General features: G+C 34.8%; 1 protein-coding gene across 2 annotated transcripts; it reads right to left on the reverse strand.

Moving 5' to 3' along the window:
* Positions 1 to 696: 696 nt before the first annotated feature.
* Positions 697 to 12,122, reverse strand: sec14l7 (SEC14-like lipid binding 7). Of its 2 annotated transcripts, XM_074618614.1 has the most exons (12): positions 11,973 to 12,122; positions 10,557 to 10,632; positions 5,618 to 5,661; positions 5,440 to 5,502; positions 4,952 to 5,140; positions 4,395 to 4,490; positions 4,230 to 4,290; positions 4,060 to 4,143; positions 3,230 to 3,336; positions 2,999 to 3,138; positions 2,083 to 2,252; positions 697 to 1,864 (listed from the first exon to the last, which is right to left on the reverse strand). In XM_074618614.1, the coding sequence occupies exons 1-12, from the start codon at positions 12,024 to 12,026 to the stop codon at positions 1,734 to 1,736; spliced, it is 1,215 nt and encodes a 404-aa protein (XP_074474715.1). In that variant the 5' UTR covers positions 12,027 to 12,122; the 3' UTR covers positions 697 to 1,733. The 2 variants fall into 2 exon arrangements, with proteins under 2 accessions (XP_074474715.1, XP_074474716.1); XM_074618615.1 differs by lacking the exons at positions 10,557 to 10,632; positions 11,973 to 12,122 and adding an exon at positions 8,444 to 8,573.
* Positions 12,123 to 15,617: the final 3,495 nt, after the last annotated feature.

A 15,617-nucleotide genomic window follows, 5' to 3' on the forward strand; every position in this document is an offset into this window, starting at 1 on the left:
TTTAGTGACTACTAGTTATGTAATACAACATATAGCTGAGTATTTCCCTCCTCTCATCGCCACCTAGTGGTCAGACCAGTTAAAGTGCCTTGAAATGCTGGTAAAAAAAAAAAAAATAGTTCTACCTACCAGGGTGTTTCTGCAAGTCACAGCAATGACATTTTGGATTTATGTTAAAATTCGCAATCTTGACATAAAATTAATAATATAAAAAAATATAATTATAAAAGAAATAATTAAAAATAATAATACAAATAAAAACATATATACATATATAAAATAATATATATTAAATTATTTTTATTTATTAATTAATTCTTAATATATAAAAAATAATTATAATTATAAAAAATAAAAATTAATAAAAATAATTATTATTTTTATTATTAAAAAAATAATACAAAATAAAAATTATATATTATATATTTTATTTTTATTTTTTATTATTATTTTTATAATTATAATATTTTTTATATATCAAGAATTAATTAATAAATAATAAAAATAATTATTAGACATTAGAATGACTATCTGTCATAAAAAACAAAATATTTTATATTTTTCTATGTACGAACACTGACATCTACGGTTACTGTCTACATTTTTCAGGGTGTAGAGAAAATCATGAAATCCCCTATTTTTAGAAAAAACATTATATGAATGTTTACAATGATGCAAAATTATCAAAACCAACAGTTTCTGTTTAATACACAATTTCTGCTTTTATTACAAGTAATATACAAACTAAATGTAACTGAAGATTCTTCATAAATTAAAAAAATATATTTTCTGTTTACATGATTTTGTGAATTCTGTCATCGTAATGACTTCATGTTGTTTTCAAGCATGTATTTAGAAGATTATTCATTTTAACACATTATATATAAACTCTAATAATAAAGTCAAACAATATGTGCAGCATAAATTACGACAAAGGGCTATTTGATGAAACGTAACTTTGCTCCTCTTCAGTGTGTCGTCGTTCTTCTTTGTTCGGCTGCTTTCAAACACAAAAACTTCAGTCAAATGATTCAAACATTATCTTCTTAAATTACAAAAACATTATAAATCTTTAAACAATTATCCTTCTATATTAAATGATGAGTTTGTACAGTTAAAGTTTGAAATGCTGGTGAGACGAGTTCTTCTAAAAGTAACATTTATGAGCTTCATTGTTATCTGGAATTGTCAGTAAATCTTTAACACATCTAACTACAATAATCTACCGGCATTTATATATATATAGATATATATTATAATTAGTTATACATATTTCTCAAAACTAAATTCCCTTTTTCAAAACTCTTCTTCACACATTCGACTGTGCACCGGCACCAAATCTCTGTGTATTTACAGCCATTTGACATATTATTATAAAAACTGTTATTTGTTTCTGTATAAAACACAGAATTACTGTAAATTAGACAGCAGGTTGCTTCATTCTGTTACATCTACATCTGTAATATATTCATGTTTGTACTGGAATTACTTTAGTTTAGGAAAATAAACATGACTGAAGCCTTTGCTGTACATATATACTGTATAATGTAAGGTACGCTGTAAATGCTTCCCTATAAGAGCTTCTTCAAAGATGCTTCAGGACTTGATCCTGAGATGTGGATGAAGTGCTTTGGGGTTTGTGAACTCAGTGAACTCAGTCTAGAGAAATGTGTGTGATGACTTGTTAACCGGTGATACCCAGAGCAGAGAGAAATCTGTGTTCTGGATCTCCATCACTGCAGCCTCCGGCCTCCTCGGCTTCGTGGACTCTGCATCGGTCCGTCCGGAGGAGGAAGGACCTCGACGTTGTAGCTCACCTTCTTGGACTGCAGGATGCTGTAGCTGTTATCAAAACACAGCACGTCTGCACAACATACAGGACACAACAGTTAGTTAACAACAGCTGATAACCTGCAGAGAGTTAGATATGTATTTACATTCTGTAATGACCTCTCTAATAGTAGTTAGTGATTTCCGCCCCAGATTCATGTTGCCTACCTATAAATGAGTGATTCACAGGAAATGATGCAGCATATAATCTAATAATCTGATGTACTGATGGTCTGTAGTGTGGAGACTCACAGACTCCGGCCTCTGTGCAGGTGAGCCCGCTGTCTTCAGGGACCAGGTGAGCGTTGTAGCGTTCGCTGGGCAGAACCTGCAGCATCTCCGCCACTTTCTGACCGCCGCCGTCTTTGGTCCGTTGGAACACTCCGAACCCGATGTCTGCTCCGTCGCTGGCAAACTGCCACCTGGGAGGAAACTGTTGGATTTATTATGTACAAAAGTGCTTACAACGACCTGAAATAACCTGATTGTTGGATTTGTTGTGCATGAAGTGTTTGCGAGGACAGGGAGGATGCACGTTCTGTTCTTTTTGCAAGGTCAAAGAGAGAAAGGAGTCAGAAGGAGAAACAAAGAAGAAGATATGCAGCAAAAACATCACGTGCCATAATCTCATGAATATTACTATTGTGTAAACCATGAATAGGCTGGATCAGGGATAGCTCGGGGTTCAGACTTCGCGAACTGACCCATGCACTGTATTTTGTCAGGGACACGTTGATTGGATCCAGATATCTGTAAACTCTTTTATTTTTACTTATGCAACATTGATTGTTCGGAATAAATTGAATCATTATGCTTTAACTCATCTGTTTGGAAATTCTCTTTGTCACACAAGATTAACCAACACGTAACTGGGCCTTGACCTCTTGGAGGTAGAAGGCCAGTTCCTTCAAAACACAGTGACTTTGAGTTCATTATCAAACTTTATAATTTAGATATCTCATGTTGGGAAATAAACTATTTGAAAAATAAAATAAAATAAAATAAAATAAAAATTAAATTAAATTAAATTAAATTAAATTAAATTAAATTAAATTAAATTACATTAAATTAAATTACATTAAATTAAATTAAATTAAAAAACAAATAAAAATAATAATAATAATAATAATATTTTAAAAAATCCGTATGTCTGTTTATGGTTTAGTACCTGAGCACGCTGCTGGCGGCTGGAACATCATATTCCAGCTGGACGACGGATCCACGGCTGACGGTCACACTGTTGTCGTACTGAACCTTCACCGAGTCCTGAACGTAGTACGACCTGGGAACCGTCCCGCCGTACTTTATCTGCAACAACATCATCCACCATTTAAATTACCATCATTTAGAGAACACTAACTTTCTCACTGCTCCACCGGTCTTCTCTCTGAGCTCTCACCATGGTTCTACAGCGAGGGTCTCCATCAGGGTCCGTCAGGGTTCCTCCGTACACCACAGGAAGCTGATTTGGGTCGATGTGTTTACGTAGCACTTCCTGCCAGTTACCTACAAACACAGGAATGGAATTAGTAACTCTTTTCATTATTACTATTACTTGTATCAGTAATAATGTTGAGGTTTGGCTAAATAAACACAGTGATGGTGTCACTTTGGGCTCTGGGTGACGACATTTTTCACTATTTTTACAAACCAAACAATCAATCGATTAATGGAGAAAATTAATCATCAGATTAAATTAAATTAAATTAAATTAAATTAAATTAAATTAAATTAAATTAAAATCCTGCTTCTACATTAATGCATGAGTAATAATGTTTTTACTGTTGTTCTTTGACATTTTGTTTTATCTCTCTGTTTGACCACTTCTTAAAATCACTGTTTTAATTGCATTTTCTGTGTATAATTTTCTTTTAATTGCTTTTTGTGAAGCAACTTGTACCTCTGGTTTTGAAAGGCGCTATAGAAATAAAGTTTATTATTATTATCACTATTATTATTATTTATAATATAATAAAATTATACATAATAGAACAGTCACAGATTTAATATATACCACTTAATATATAGTTTATTATTATTTTATTATTAGGTCCCAATATTTAATTTTTATTTTATTTAATTATTTAATTTACTGTTAATCAGCCATTATTAGCATGCTAGTGTGCTAAACTAAGATGATGAACATGGTAAATGTAGAGCCTCACAGAGCTGCTAGCATGGCTGCAGTCTTGTTTGTGCTCTCTGGGATAAAAATAGAAGACGTCTTACTTCCTAAAATGACGATCTTACGCCGCGTCTCCTCACACAGGAAGTGTTTGATCAGGTTGTAGGCCATCGGAAACATTTTGGGAGCTGCAGAGAGACAGAAACTCAACGTCATAAACATCTGGAACAAAGTCAGATTCATAGTCAAACAGTCACCAGATGTGCTGAAGCACCTTTAATCAGAAACACCCTCTTCAGCCCCTCCGGATAGTTCTCCTCAAACATGGTGAGGATCTACAGAAGAGGAGCAGAGAGATCATCTGAATCATTTATAGTTAAATAATCTGGTTTAACTTAATATAATGTGATGAAACGTGGCGGTTGTGATGCTGACTGACCTCTCCATAAGTCTCTATAGCAGGTTTCCAGGTGTGTTTCAGTCCGAGTCCTTCACAGTCGTAGATCAGAGAGATGGCTTCAATGTTCTGACCCCACTGAGACAACAGAGAGATGAAGGACAGGGGTTAGGAGTTAAGGAGACGAGGAGACAAAGAGAGGAGAGGAGAGGAGAGGAGAGGAGAGGAGAGGAGAGGAGAGGAGAGGAGAGGAGAGGAGAGGAGGAGGAAGGAGAGGAGAGGAAACGAGAGGAGAGGAGAGGAGACGAGAGGAGAGGAGAGGAGAGGAGAGGAGAGGAGAGGAGAGGAGAGGAGAGGAGAGGAGAGGAGAGGAGAGGAGAGGAGAGGAAAGGAGAGGAGAGGAGGAGAAGAGAGGAGAGGAGAGGAGAGGAGAGGAGAGGAGAGGAGAGGAGAGGAAACGAGAGGAAACGAGAGGAAACGAGAGGAAACGAGAGGAAACGAGAGGAGGAGGAAGGAGAGAAGAGGAGAGGAGAGGAGAGGAGAGGAGAGGAGAGGAGAGGAGAGGAGAGGAGACAAGAAGAGGGGGATGTGATGGTCACCTTCTCAGACTGCCTCTTACACTCCCTGTGCAGCATCTCAGTGTCTCTGATCTTGGTCTTCATGTAGTCCTGTTTGGTTGCCGATAGCAACAGACCTTTAGGATCCAGAGGACCGATGACATCGTACCAGATGGGACTCCCCTCTCTGTCGTATCCACACATCCCTCCGGATACGTACTCCTCGATCACCTGACCGAAGACACGAGGAAAACACACACAGTCTTAATATATAAATATCATCCCTTAAATCCCCAGACATTATGGTTAAAGGTTTATTTCAGTTGTAAACAGAGATCTACTTTTCAATTTTAATCCAAACGTGACTCCTCTTCCTCCTCGCTAAATCTACAGAATCTAAGAAGAACACTGTTGAACGTCCCATTCTAAATGCATTTTCCTATACTAGGTAAATATCTGTACATAGTTGTGTAAATGCATGTAAACAATCCCGTCTTATTTAGTGAATGTGCCAAACAGAGTCTGAGTACCTCTGGAGGTTTCCAGTCAGATATGATGGAGTCTACGTTCATCTTCCTCCTGAATTCCACGTGCTGCAGACAGATACACATAGATCAGGAGAGGAGAGGTTAGAAACATCCTGCAGCCTTACAATCCTTACAGGGAAACAACATGACGGATCAATAAGTGTTTAAAGAAGGAGCTCACCTTTCTGATCATCACTTCAGCTTTCTGAACATTGAAGCTACGAGCTGCAAAAATAAATAAAAAATCCTGATTAGTAAAGTAGAGATCTGATGAAGCAGAATGAAGTACATTTACTCAAGTACTGCACTTAAAGACAAATTTGAGGTACTTTACTAGTATAGATTACTAGTATATATTCTAGAGTATTAGAGTATTTTCTTTTCTTGTCCCTTTACACATATATTATATGCATACTTCTATTCCACTACAACTCAAAGGAGAGTGTTGTACTCTTTGCTCGGTTACCATGATGAGCAGTAAAGTAGAGCAGAACACCAATTTCTGCCACTCCAGTGGTTGCATGAATGCAAACTTGACCAAACCTGAGTAAATGTACTTAGTTCACCACTGCACCAGTTTAAAAGAACACATTTAGCGTCCATGAAGGAGAAGCCTACTTGAGTTAATCTGACAAATGATTTATGTATTTGTACAACACGTGAAACATGAAATATAAAGTACTATTTAATGATTACTGGTGTGTAAACGCTGCACCAGTTTCAGTTAGACAACGTCTGATAATCACACAATAGAAAACCTGATACGGTTCAGTTCTTTTAGTCCAGTAATGAAAACTGTGTGAGGTTAACAGCCGATGGAGATATTGATCTGCTGTCAGAGAGTTCCTATTGATCGGATCCTCTCTGAACTATGAACCAATAAACACACACAGTTTCCTGGACGTCCACTATAACTATTAGCTCTACAACAGAGATGGGACCAGATAACAAAGTTCATCTGTATCTTAAAAGCTTAGTTTTAGAGGAGGAGAAAGTAAATTCAGTTAAAGGTCACATATTATACTCCATTTAAACTAGTTATTATAGGTCTCAGACACCTCCAAACCATGTCTCTGAAGTTTTCTTTTCAAAAAAACAATCAGATCATGCATTCCAGCATGTCTCTATAACCTCTGTTTCAGCCCATTTCCAAAAGTGCTGATTTCTGTGTCTGTAGCCTCTGTCTCCTCCCACTCTGCTCTGATTGGTCAGCGTTTTCTGTCAATCAAACGTCCTCAACAACAGCGTCACCCTCCCCCTCCCTCCCGGAGAAGCTCTCTCTCTCTCTCAGAGAGCTACATGCTAACGGGTTAGCTACATGCTACCGCTATGACACGGTGTGTAAACACAGCGACCATCAGGGTGGAAAATAGAAGATGTGAAACAGTAGTCAGTTCATTATTTCTGCTAAAAGATAAATGTATGGAAGATCAGAGTAATGGTATATTATTTACAGTAGTAGCTGTCTCTGTGTTACCATGACTACAGACCACCGGAGCTTAGCTTACTGTAGTTTACCAGAGCTGAAGACTTTCTCCTGTACCATGTTAACATAACTAACTAACAGGTGAGATGATTACAAATGCTGTGAATAATTAATATTGTCATCTGTCTACTCAAATAAAGTTTGACTGTGAAACAGAAATGTGTTGTGTTGCTTACAAGTCACTATTTACTACCTGTACTCTGCTACATGCATGACATCAAATATATATAATATATAAATATCATCTGTTTAAACAGTGTAATTACATAAAGCCTTTGTGAAAGAACATGTTATATTTAGATGATGGGAGTACATGAAGCCTGTTCTGCTGGTTCTTGCAGACTTTGCTCAAGTTAGGTTGAGGAGGAGAGACAGTGACGCGCTGTGGGGCGGGGTCAGCTACTGAAGGTTCTCTCTGGTTCGACCAGGAAACCCTCACGTGGCTTGCATTCCCTAATGACGTCAAGATACAAGGAAAAAAGCGAATTTTTTTTTCTGCACCCATTTCCGGACAAACGGAGGAGGAGAAAAAGAGAGAGGATGGTCTTTTATGATACTATGGTGGCCTGTAGACACACTGGGGACAGATATTGATGTTTAAAAGACATGGAAAAGTGCATTTTGCATAATAGGTGACCTTTAAATCTCTGCAGTGTTACTGACGTCTAATTGTGTTCAGCGTAAAACAAACATTTACTGTAGGATAAGAGCGCTGAGCTGAGGTGGTACGAACCCTCCTGGCTGAGTAAACACTATACGTCTCATGGCCACAAGGTCAGAGGGAGGTCGTATGTTATAGGAAAAACATCACTGATTAACCCAGAGGAGGACGGAGAGGTCATCAGTTATATAACTTCTGAATGAAGAATTAAAGGAATTGTTTGACATTTTGTGAAATAGTCTGGTTTGTTTTTTCTTGCTGAGAGTTAGATGAGAAGATTGATCCCTCTCTCATGTCTGTACAGTAAATATGAAGCTACAGCCAGCAGCCGGTTAGCTTAGCTTAGCATAAAGACAAACAACAAAAAAAACGCCACAAACGTAAAAAAACACATCACAAAAATCACTAAAAAACACGTCAAAAACGTCAAAAAATACACGCCACAAACGTAAAAAAACACGTAAAAAAAAACACGTCACAAATGTAAAAATACACGTCACAAACGTAAAAAAATACACGTCACAAAAGTCACAAAAAAACACATCAAAAACGTCACAAAAACGCATGTCACAAACGTAAAGAAACACGTAAAAATACACGCCACAAACGTAAAAAAACACGTAAAAAAAAACACGTTACAAATGTAAAAATACACGTCACAAACGTAAAAAAATACACGTCACAAAAGTCACAAAAAAACACGTCAAAAACGTCACAAAAACGCATGTCACAAACGTAAAGAAACACGTAAAAATACACGTCACAGACGTAAAAAAAACACGTCAAAAACGTCACTAAAAAGCACGCCACAAGAAAACATGTCACAAACGTAAAAAAAACACGTCATAAACGTAACTTACAAAACCAAACACCGGTCTCCTGCTTGAAGTGTTTGTTAGACCGGCCCACCGTAAGGGATCTTTCTCGCTTTCTATTCTACATCAAAAGCTCCGACTGTTGCACATTTCTATGGTCGGTACAGGAACAGATTACATGGTGTACAAATGACTCGCCAAAAACAAGAAAGGTGTTCTTATTACACACTACATGCCTTACGCATTATCTAGCATTCACCTTTTCCTTGGAACAGGCTGAACTCTGGCAGGAAACCAAATAAGCACAAAATGCCAGAGAACTCCTTTAATCAGTTACACTCAGTTGCCAGTTTATTAGGTACACCTATCTCAAAACGTCCTGCAATAAATGCTTCTTCAGGAAGGCTAAATAACACACATCTGTACTACTGTCTGTATTTAACCCCTCATTAACACTGAGAGAAACACAACAGTTAACCTTCCTCTGGCTGTGTATCGGCCGTCACTATTCAGACGCCTGCAGCAGAGAGTGAACGCCCGTGGCTTCGCTCACACAGAGCCGGTTTCAGTGGCGGACGAGGAAGAAATACCAGTATCGATGTCTGTCACTGAATAGATCTGATCCTTATCTAGATAACTCAGTGTTCACCGACCCGGTTCAGTTTGTTCCCCTTAAAATACATTTTTACCACAATATAAATCTATTAATTTGACAGTAAAAGTCTTGCTCACTAAACTTTACTAGTGTCAGTGGTGGAATGTACAAAGTATATTTACTCAAGTACTCAAGTACAATTTTGACATACTTGTACTTCACTTGAGTATTTCCATACACTTATGTACTTAAATATTGTACTTTTTACGCCACTGCATGTCTTAATGCAAATATTTGTACATATTTCATATTTCTTATATTCTAGTTTTTAATTTTAGTACTTATTTATATTTCTTTACATATATTGTGTTTATATTGTAGCATTATGTACATAATTTACATGTTAAATACTCCTTTATTTATATTTTCTTACATTTCTTTATGTTTATTATAAGATCCTCAGGGATCAATAAAGTATTTTTCACTACCTAAAACTTATAGTTACTTTTTACATTAAAAAATATCATATATGCTAATATGATATGATGCAGTACTATACTACTAATCTACCCAGTAGTACATAAAGAATCTAAAATTGGCTCCACATTGATGAAGAACATTAAAATACTCTCACATGTATTCATTAGTGATAAAAAACAGAATATTATAACATTCTATAATAATTTATCACCTTTAAAAGGAGCCATTCTGCACAATAAGTTCTTTTACTTTTCATACTTTAAGTACATTTTGCTGATAATACTTCTGTACTTTTACTTACATTTTGTATTCAGGACTTTTATTTGTATATTTTTAGACTGTAGTATTTCTACTCTGAGTACTTCTTCCACTACTAAGAAGTATTATCAGCTCATCAGATTAAATATTTTAATGGATAGACAGCCATAATAAATATGTATTAATTCTTCTGTAATCTTTAGGGCTTTTTTTTGTGTGAAAAATTTAATAAATTTACCTTTTTAGGCCTCAAAATGTTATTTAAACAACTCAAAAACATCTGAAACTAGACAAGAAAAATCAAAAAGAAACTGATTTATTTTAAGAGGTCACAAGTCAAATTTTATTTATCTAACAATGTGAATTATTTTATAAGCTCATCATACGCTTTTTAATGTAAAATGATATTTGTAAAGCTATCAGATAAATGTAGTGGAGTAAAAGTATAAAGTAACATTATATGGAAACACTCAAGTAAAGTACAAGTACTTCAAACTTGTTCTTTCATGTCCTTAGAAAACCCATTTTCCCAGAGAGGAGGGTAAATAAATACCGGGCATATCTCATGTTGTATTTGATGTTCTGATAACTCTTATTTAATCTCCCCTCTGGTGTATTTACATGTAATTATGAGGCCGTTAGTGTTTCCTATCTAATCTGCATATCTTTGGCGGTGCTGGTTCTTTCTCTACTGTACGTTTCTTATTTTGGATTAAAGAAGTCCCCTTCCTTCGTTGTTTAGCCAGCATCGTACCCGCTCAGAACAAAATGCTGAACAGTAAAGGTTTCAGGTGTCAGGTGTGTTTGGAGGTGTGCAGGTGTCACCTCGGAGCCAGCGGAGGAGGTAGTGGTCGTGTTGTGCCGGCAGGTTGGGGAGGACGTCCTGGATCCTTCCCCGAAACTGGAGGCACAGAACCAGAAGAAACACAACATCAATCACACATTAAACTAAAGTTGCTTTATTATTATTATTAACATTTTGAGTAATTCACTTTATTGCCAAGAGTTACATGAGAAGATTGATACCACTCTCAGACATGAGTGATATCAATCTTTTAATTTAATGAAATCTTGGTAATCAAGTGAATAAATATATTTCCCCAAATGTCAAACCTTTACTTTAAGGTCAATTAGTAGAATTATCTGCAAATATTTTTAATAATTAATTAAGTAATTTCTCAAAAACAATTTTCCAGTGTTGCGTGACAGTAAATTAAATATGCTTCGATTTTTTACAAAATATTTTTATGACATCACATTGGGAAATTGTGACGGGCATTTTTCACTTTATTCTGACATTTCATATTAATTTATTTTAATTTATATTAATTATCCACAACAGATAATAAATTATTCTAATGATTTTTTATTACAACCCAACCTGAGTTTTTTGTGTAATCTTAGAATATATACAGTTTATTCTGAGCCTACACAAATAGTACTGCAATATTAGATTGTTAAGGAATATATTAGTAATATTTCCCTCAGTGGTGGAAGAAGTACTCGGATACTTAACTTAAGAAAAAGTACTAATACAACAATATAAAAGTGAAAGTCCTGCATTAAAAGCATCAAAAGTATTTGCTACAAAAAATTACTATTATCTAATCTATGTTATTGGATTTATTTGCAATAAAATTAAATAAAAGTGTGTACGTAGTTTTATTGTTGTAGCTGGTCGAGTTGGAGGTAGTTTTAACTACTTTGTATACTGTTAGAGAGTTTAATTTACAAAAATGTATATTATATTTCATAAAATCATCCCATCTTTCAGATTAAAATGTTAATCTGAAAAGTAACTAAAAGTATTGCACTTTCCTCTAATCTTTCATTTATATTAATTTAACATAATTAATATTGAATAATTTTAACCTCTTTGGGTCTCGAACGTGACAAGAGGCAACAACCTACCCTGGTTTAATTTAATTATTAATAATGCAATTTAATTTATAATATTATTTATATTTTTTATGTAAAATCTTAATCTGAAAAGTACCTTTAACTATAGCTGTTGAATTTGTATAATAGTAGGATAAAAAGTACAGTTAATGTACCACAGATGATGTGATTATAAACACACAGCAGACAGTTGAAGTTACCATAGAATCATCACTGTGAAACCACAACAAAAGGAACCATAGAGACCAACTACACAACAATCTACAGTCACTATACAGTGTTACAGATGATCAATGAGTTTAGTGAAATCACAGGATTAATATTGATTTATTATATTTTTACCTCAGTTAATATTTCAGCCTGTTTTGGGCTCAAGTCTCCGACTCGTCCGCTCATATCTGCTGCTGCTGCAACGCTCTGACAGGAGGCTGAATGAAGACGAGGCCTGGAGGGAAACTGAAGGTAGAGTCAACACCACGCCTCCACACACACACACACACACACACACACACGGACACACACTCTGTCACCACGGCAGCGCTGGAAGGTAAATAAAGTAGTAATACCACAGACTACAAAGTAAAAGTCATGCATTCAAAAAAATTTTTACTTAAGTAAAAGTACAAGTATTTGCATAATTTTTTTAATTTTTTTTTTTAAAGTTTGATATTAATGCTAGCACTTTTATTTATTTCTGTTTAATTATTGTTTTTATCTTATATTATTGTTGTTTTTTTTAAGTGGCTAATTGTTTTATTAATAGGCATATTAATATAATAATAATTATAAGTATTATTATTGTAATAATTGCTTTTATAATTATTATTACTATTATCTTATTATTTTTTATATTATTATTATTATTATATTATTGATAATATAATAATTATAGTCACATTTACTATTGTTACGACTATTGTAATTATATTTTTTTATATTATTAATATGAATATCATACCTATTATTATAGTAATATTTACTATTATTACTATTACTATTAATGTTTTATATAATAATAATTATTTTATAAATTTTTTCAAAATGTACTTAAAGTACCAAAAAGTACTCATTATGTATTAATGTATATTATAATTATTGATGCATTAATGTGAGCTCATTTAATTACTTCTATACTTATATACAGCTGGGTAGTTTAATAAATAATAATAATAAATCATAATTTAATTTGTTGATTTATATTTTGTATTTGTTTTTTCAAATCTGCAAAGTAACAAAAGTTATTGAATAAATAGTTGAATAAAAAGCACAATATTTCCCTCTGGGGGATATTCAAGTAAAGTACAAGTACCTCAAAATTGTACTTAAGTACAGTACTTAAGTAAAATCTTTGCACTATTTTGAAATAGAAAAGTAAACAACTGGGCTGAATCAAACTAATTTAAGACAAATATTTCTGGGATAAAACAATTTCAAACAAATAATTTTTTCATAAAAGTCATTTTTATTCTTTAAATACACAAGCTATTCAGAAACTGATGATTAGGACCCAGATACCAGGTTCACCAAAATAAAAGCTGGTGCTTCTGAATAAATAGATGATTTACACAAAACAACACAATCATAAAGCAGAAGAGAAAGAAAACTTCTCCTTTTGACAAAGTGGATATAAGAACTTACCTCCTAAAATATTACTGATCGATAGATAATATGGAGGAAAATTATTTTTAATTATTCTGTCTCCAAAGTTAAAATAATGATAATAACGTGGCGTATACTTTTGTTGACAATCAGCTGTCCTGAAACTTTCCATGTATGTTTAGAGGTTATTTGCACAGCAGGTGAAACATGTCGACTTTCCCTCCGTTTGTTTTACGTTGAACAACAAAAAACAGGCCTCTGTGTGTTTACTGCTCAGAGAACTAAAATAAATCAGGTGGATAAAGAACACATTTTCTAAATCAACTTGTTAATATGAGCGAATAATCTGTTAAAGGTTTGATTGTTTTTATATGAAAGATTTCAGATTTTTTTTTTACTGTGCTCTTCTCGCTGGTTTGAAGTGGGCGGGGCTTAAATAGAAAGAGGTGATGTCATGTATTTTAATGCCCCTATCAGGATTTTAATCTGATACAGATGTGTTTGGTTCACTGTCAATCAAGTCTCATGTAGTTTTAAACTCATGTCGTGTTCAGACCAAGAGCGAAGCAAATCTTTTCCCTCGCTTTACTCGTGCGATTTGGACCACCGGTATCATTTGTGTTCCTTCAGGAGGAGGAGCTTGTCTCCATAGATACCAACAGCTTTTCTTTCCTCCATTTCCTCCCATCAACCATGGAAGAAATAACCACTGTTTCTGCTTTGAACATGTTGCGGAAGTCCCAGATATGTCAGAAAACCAAACGCCGTCATGTCTGGGTTCATAACGTCACCCGGCGGCGAGCTGTATTCATATAGAGCACCGTTGCGCTGACTGTATCTAGCAACCACACGTCGCTACTGCGGTATGAACCCAAAATAAACAGGTTGTGCTGTGATTTTATTGCAATAAACAGATCAAAATGATGCCGTAATAACTACATAATGATGTTGATTTCTAAAATGTCTGAATTCACGCATTGTCAGGTCTGTACGCAAGACGTCAAGCAAACAACTTTTAAAATGCTTGTTTTCTGAATGGAGTTTGGCTGGATCAATGCCAGGCTATGCAGCTGCTCCATCAACACTCAACATGACGTCATCTAGAGACGTTGTTGTTTCTACCAGAGACAGTCTGTGGTTTCTACACAGAGTTTGGTCCGGTCTCTGTACAGATGTGATGTACTATCGTAGCTCTGGGTGACCACAGACACATACGAGATTTATTTATCCTCCATTTATGATTCAAAAACGTCAGGACGTCAGAAGGTTAATCTCAACGCTGAGAGGCTTTCACGAAACAGCGTCACAAGAATTTCTTGCACTAGTTAAAATATTTCACCCGGCGCGAATCTGCGTCTATTCGCCTCTTTGCATTGACTTTGTATGTAATCGCTCCGTGCAAAAAGTTCGCTTCACTCTTGGTGTGAACACATTACTTAGTTCATAATTAATGTGAATGCTGATACAGCAGCATTCACATTCTTGTTCCTAACAATATTTATTCTAAAAAATGTGATTGTTGCTGATTTTGGCAGATTATTTTCTTATGCTATTGAGAAACCTTTAAGATTTGAGACTGCAGTGGCATTTATGTTGGTTTTACAAGAGGTACCTCTCTTGTAAAACCATCATAAAGTCATAGTCTGTAAAACAAGTTATATGTTGAAAATAGAGTATCATCTGCATAATGTCGAACATTTCAACTAAATTAAGTTTTGACCGTCTTTTCTGATCTGTGCTGTCATCAGCTTCTCAAACAAAAGCAGAAAATGCAATCAACAAAGCCTTTGCTCCATGAAATCAGTTTGACTTTCCTAATGTCCATTATTATTAAGTCCTAATTATGAGCGACAATTGACCAACCAGGAGCTCACACTACTTTTTGTAATACGCCTACTAAAATGTATTTGATTGAAGTCCAATCTTTTTTACTGCTTCTTACTATTGTCTGATTGGTATTCATGTCGACTGTGGTGAAGCCAAAGACAAACAAAGTTTCTAAACATTATTGAATTAGCCATTCAACAACTAAATGTGGAGGTTTACCAGTCACAAGAATACCAGCTGCATTCACTTGTATGTATGTGATGAAAAGATGAAAGTTTTGTTGATTATTTCAATAGAGATTTATTACCGAGCCACTAAATATCAAATGTCTCATCTCTGAGCATCAAGACATCTTAAAATCAACATAAGAAGTAAATAAACTGGCTGATTTTTACACCAATAACTACACATTCTTTATGCATTGAATCTTAGGATTAGATATTTTCCACCTTATGACAAAAAAATTATATATTAGATTTGTTTATTTCTGGAATTAAACTGTCTAGTGTTTTTTTTTTTTCTTTGTCTCAGTGCTTCAATGAACCTGCTACACAATCTGCA

Source organism: Sebastes fasciatus, chromosome 19, assembly GCF_043250625.1.
Source record: "Sebastes fasciatus isolate fSebFas1 chromosome 19, fSebFas1.pri, whole genome shotgun sequence".
NCBI classification, from domain to species: domain Eukaryota; kingdom Metazoa; phylum Chordata; class Actinopteri; order Perciformes; family Sebastidae; genus Sebastes; species Sebastes fasciatus.

Coding starts and splice junctions, on each gene's coding strand:
- sec14l7 (XM_074618614.1), bottom strand. CDS start 12,026: ATGAGCGGACGAGTCGGAGACTTGAGCCCAAAACAGGCTGAAATATTA. Junction 5,503..5,617: donor CTGAAGTGATGATCAGAAAG/GTGAGCTCCTTC, acceptor ATCTGTCTGCAG/CACGTGGAATTCAGGAGGAA. Junction 4,291..4,394: donor CTATAGAGACTTATGGAGAG/GTCAGTCAGCAT, acceptor CCTCTTCTGTAG/ATCCTCACCATGTTTGAGGA.